The 5,593-nt window shown below is 46.2% G+C and overlaps 1 protein-coding gene across 1 annotated transcript; it reads right to left on the bottom strand.

The window, feature by feature from the left end:
• Nucleotides 1-2,164: 2,164 nt before the first annotated feature.
• On the bottom strand, nt 2,165-5,003 carry efna4 (ephrin A4; the record flags this gene model as incomplete). The annotated part of the gene is made up of 2 exons (XM_071512953.1): nt 2,165-2,233; nt 4,709-5,003. Coding segments are annotated over 2 exons (364 nt in total), but the record flags the coding sequence as incomplete, so codon positions are not given.
• Nucleotides 5,004-5,593: the final 590 nt, after the last annotated feature.

Genomic DNA, 5,593 nt, shown 5'->3' on the forward strand with positions numbered 1-5,593 from the left:
AGAGAGAGAGAGAGAGAGAGAGAGAGAGAGAGAGAGAGAGAGAGAGAGAGAGAGAGAGAGAGAGAGAGAGAGAGAGAGAGAGAGAGAGAGACCCTCCAACTCTCCTTCATCTCTCCTCTCATCCATCTCATTCCCTCTCCTCTCTCCGGCCTCATGTATTCTCATCCCCACGCACTCACTGAACAGCATGCGCACGACAGAGATCGAGCACGGCGGAGGGAGGGAGGGAGGCAGGGGGGTAAAACCAGGAGGGGAGTCCGTGAATAAGTAACTGTACGGTAGATATGGAGATACAACAAAGAGATAGAGAAGATACAGCGAAGGGGGCTGGAGTCAAGGGAGGGAGGAGGAAGTATAAAGAGACTGCCATGGATGGTGCCTAGATTAGTTTTGCTCCAGTAGCGAAAGATCATAAAAAATGAGGAAGGGAGGAGAGAGCTGAGGAGACAGAGAGAAGGGGAGGATTAGTGCCACTTCAGGAATGACAGGAGACTAGAAAGAAAGAGCGGGAGGTTTGGGGGGATGAGGGGATGGGGGGATGGGGGGATGGGGGGGGTAAAAGACAAGGAGAGAGAGATCCCGAAATTTAGTCGGGATTAGTTTTGGTTAAGGAACAGGATGAGAGGGAAGAGAGAGGGAGAGAAGAGAGACAAAAAACTGAAAAAAGGAAACAGTAGAGGGAAGTAAGTGCATCTCAGTGAGCAGAGAGGAGAAGTCAATATTCTTTCTAATTTATTGTAATGGATAATCATTTCACGTGGGTGTGTGTGTGTGTCTCTCAGTATGCAAAAATTTTACATATTTTGAATATTTCCGTCACAGAACGACAGATCAGGGAATACTCTGTCGGAAGGTCAAGACTACATTAGCTTTTCCCCACTGAACGTCTATCTGTGGTATTTCTAATTAATGACTACAGGATAATTAACGTGTAAAAAAGTCATCAGCCTTCGCTCTAGTCATAACACAGCGAATTAGTCCCCGTCTCTCGCTGGAATAGTGATGGCATTTAAGAATTCATTCGAGACCGATAGGGGATTTTTTTTTAAACCAGGCAGACACATTTTTATCAAAGCTGCATGATTGGGAGGTATTCATCAAAGGACTTGTAGGAATTCAGTAAATGGTTCACACACAAACACACACCCCCACACATACACACACACACACTGGTTACTGCTGAAAATCCCTTGCTACCAGTTTCCCTGGAAAGAGTGTGTGTTGGTTCGGCCTGGGACAGAATGAGAAGCCCCCTGCAGATAGGACTGGGATGGGAACTGGGACAGACGTCTCAGACATGCATATGAGGGCGCCCACACACACACGCACATGCACACACACACACACACACACACACGTACGTTAAACCACCAAAGAACACACGCAAATGCACATATACCCTCGCATGAACACACAAACACACACAAAGTGCACAGACAAAAAAAAGTGGTCATACACAGAGAGATGCTCTCACACATAGACACACACACACACACACACCGACAACTGTACAGGGATTCCCACAGTGACTGGGCAACATTCCCAACCGGAATGGGCAGCTCACTGGACTGGAAGACTAACATTACTCCAGGCGGGCTCTGGGTTAGATCAACTCTGGGAATTTCACAGTGGGAGAAAGAGATGGAGAGTGGGAGAATGAGGGAGACAGGGAGGAGAAAAAAAAGAAAAAGAAAAAAGAGGATGGCGGGGTGGGGGAGAAGGTAGACGCGCTTTAGAAGGCACTAATGCTTAAGAGAGCCTCAATCCAATTAATTTAAAAAGACGACCGGGAAGGAAGAATGGGGTTTCTTTTAGTTTGTGTAGTTTGTAAAAGCAGTTTGTAAAGTCTCGTCTAAGGCATATTTCCACTGGGTTAGCAGGGGACAATGCAAGGTTATCACTCTGGATAGTAAGGACAGATTTAGGTTCACTGATAAGGACGGGATAACACAGAGAATGGAGAGGTAGTACAACAGAGCAACCGAAAAAAGAAGCAGAAATGGAGGGAATAGTGGCGGGTGGGGGGGGGGGTAAGTGGCAGTCTAAATACCAGCGTCATGCTGTACAGCCCGTGTAGCAGAGATGTGAGAGGCAGGGAGACGAGCTTGATGGTGTAGGGGAGAAGGATGAAAGGAAGAAAGGATGAAAAGAGGAGTGCACTCACTGGGCTCGCAGCACACGGTGACACGCAGCTTCATACATGGCAGAGGAGGGCCTTCATCTGTAGGCAGAGCTAGACAGACAGAGAGGGAGAGAGAGAGAGAAAGAGAGAGAGAGAGAGAGAGGGAGAGAGAGAGAGGGAGAGAGAGAGAGAGATTTAAATGTGCTGCTTACTTATTAAGCTCAACAAACAGTGAAATGCAGCATCCCAAATACTAACGTGTCAAATAAAAGGGGGAATTTTGCATAGCAATGAATGAAATCCTTCCATCATAGCCATATTTTGAAGGTGCTCTTGGTACTATTACTACTATTATGCATTCCTATGACAAAAGTAATTGGAGCGCAGTTAGGCTGTTTTCCTATTGCTCCAATATGAATACTTAAAAAAAAAGAAAAAAAAAAAGTATAATTTATATAATACATGACATCAGAATAAGAGTTCAGCCGCCTCACCGTGTTACAGAGAATAACATTCATCACACTACCTAACCAAATAAAAACAATATACTACACAATTGAAAGTGCAAACATAAAAGAACCCAACTGCTCCAATATCCATGCTGATCATGGCTCACCCGGGGAAACTGGCACACCTCGACTGCATCACCTGCCAGTTTAGCATTGGTTTCATAAAACAAATCTGTTTGGAAATTGCAGTTAAAGGCTGTATTTGAATAATTCACAAACAGCTGCTAACTGAATAGGAACCACACCACACAAGCAGAGTGTGTGTTTTCCTTAAGTCTGTCTCACTCTCTATCAGCTATATAAACCGATACAGCACAGAATAACAATGGAACTATATCATTAGGCCCCATCCTCTCAAACAGTCCCATGTTGTGAGCGACATATCTGAGGATGTCAAGGTGTTTCCTGTTTGGTGGCTGCTGGGAGCAATGGGTCTGCTGTCCACACATGGAAAACCAGTGGGTGTTTGTGGGCCTGGCCTGTCAGTGGGACAGAGACCCAGAGACCCACAGACAGTGGGATGTGTTGTCAGTGTCCTAGGCTGTGGGAGCCAGGGAGAGGGGCTGAGCCCAGCTCAGACTGAGCCAACTAATACCATTAGTGTTTCTAATACTATTGTACTGTCTTCCCAGGCTAATGCCATTATACTGTCTCCACTGCCCCGGGCCCATTCAGCACACAGCCCCAGAGCCAGACATTTGGACCAACTTTACGCCTTATCTTTGATGTGGACAAAACACACACAATCGCTCTAAACCCGATGTGGCACAATCAGGGGGGGAAGACCCATTGTTGCTTTTCTCTGAACTGGCCTGCGCAACCACAATAGCCCAGTGTGTGTGCGTGTATATGTGTATGTATGTGTGTGTGTGTGTGTGTGTGTGTGTGTGTGTGTGTGTGTGTGTGTGTGTGTGTGTGTGTGTGTGTGTTAGCATGTGTGTGAAACCACTCTCTCATGCTCTAACAATGCCCCATTGTCCCACCGACCGCAACAGTAATTTATGTAAAGATTCTTTCTTTCCCTTCGTCTCATCCATCCCTTCACTCCGTCGCTTTTGTTGCTCTCCCTTTTCTTTCTCCTGTGTGGATTCCACTCATCCGGCCTTTTTCCCGTCTCTCCCTCTCTCTCTCCCTCTCACCCCTCCCTTCCTGTACTGTCAGACTGTGTCCATCTTTGCTCTTTCTCTCTCTCTGTCACTCCTCCACGCTTCTCTACCTCCGTCTGCTTTTCTGCCTGCCTTTTTTTCACTCTCTCTGTCGTTCTGTATTGATCTCCATTTCTTCCTCCTACACTTCGCTGTCCCTCTGTCTCTTTGTTGTCACCCTTCCATTCCATGCATTCACTTGACTCTTTCATTCTCCGTGTTGTTTCATGTCCTCCCCCTCTCTCCCTCTCGGTTGGACCGCCACCAGAAGTTGTAAAAAGTATGAAAAAAAAACTGTCATCTGATTTTACAGCCACTAAGCCATCTTCTCTCTTCCTCCCTCCCTTCCTCTTTCCCCCTCCAGTGATTTGAAATAAATGAGAGAGGGAGAGCACGGGAGGATGTAATGGAAAAAGAGGAAACCATCACTGAAATTGTGTAACAGCCTACAGGTTTAAGGAAACATCATATTAATGCAATTCAGAATGCATTTATGGAAAGCATTAATGCTAAAAGCTGCAGTTTGCCAACACTCAAAGCCTCATGAAAAACACATTGGCTAAAGCAGCTGCTCTCAACCTTCTTTGCTCGCATCTCCTCTAAATGAAGGGCCGTCACACTCCCACCGACACAGGTGTCTATGCACAGAATGATGAACTGCGACATCAAATATTTACATTTTCTCTTTTGCCGCCATTTCACTTGGGTACTAGTGCAGGAAGCCTGGAGGCAGCAAATATTCATTATTTCATGAGAAAAAGCATTTTAAATGTGATAATCTATTTTGCATCTTAGAAATATATATTTTCCCCCTTTCTATAAATCATCTTGTGATCCCCTCAGGGCTCTCAACCCCCAGGCTAAACGACCCCCCACCACACACACACATACACAAACACATACATGCATAAACACATGCATGCCCTACTCACAGCTGTAGTAGTAGTGGTGCCCAGGCAGGAACTCGAAGCCCAGGGAAAAGGGGGTGAAGCGCTGGATCTTCTCAGAGAAGCGCACCGGTCCAAACGGAGCATGGGGGGTGTTACACTCCCACCTCTTGATGGCCCCCCTGGTCTCCACACAGCCCTGGAAGGACTTCTCCACCACCAGGTAGAGGGCCAGCATCTCCGGCTGCCCCGGGCCCTCGGCGGGGTAGTGGGGGCAGTAGATGTCCAGGTAGTCGTTCAGATTCACCCGGATGGACAGATCACCCGCTGTTAACCTGGGAGAGAGAACGACAACGGCATTAATATTTCACACAACAATTAGACAGAGTAATATATGACTGAAAGGGGAAGAGAGGTAGAGGTAGAGCACAGAGAGACTGAGAGAGAGAGAGAGAGCGAGAGAGAGGATGACAGATATTCCATAATTCCTTTGTGCCTGGAGGAGTGTGGATGGCTCCAGCAGATGGATAGTTCATCAATATTACATATAACGATTACACAGGGTGATAAAGCAAAGCTATGCAGCTGTTTTTTTTTTTATTTGTTTTGGGATTTGATACATTGTAATGATACAATTCCATCTTAATACCGGGGAAATCATCTGACTCACAAAGGAGACGGGTCGGGAGACAAAAGAGACAGAACAATTCTTCATAAGCTAATTAAGGCCAGTGAGAAGTTCAGTGTAAAATAAACCTGACTCCCTCTTTCTTTCCATGTTCCACTACACAATACAGATAAACACAGGCATGTACGCTCTTTTGTTCAAGTACATACACACGCACACAGGCACACATACACACACACACGCCTCAAGTCAAGGTCGGCTGGTTTTAGGCATAATAACAACTCTGGACAAGACAGTAGTAT

Source organism: Centroberyx affinis, unplaced genomic scaffold (assembly GCF_046629955.1).
Source record: "Centroberyx affinis isolate AG114_WGS23_722 - 3 ecotype Tasmania unplaced genomic scaffold, CSIRO-AGI_Caff_v1 ptg006660l_1, whole genome shotgun sequence".
Taxonomy (NCBI): domain Eukaryota; kingdom Metazoa; phylum Chordata; class Actinopteri; order Beryciformes; family Berycidae; genus Centroberyx; species Centroberyx affinis.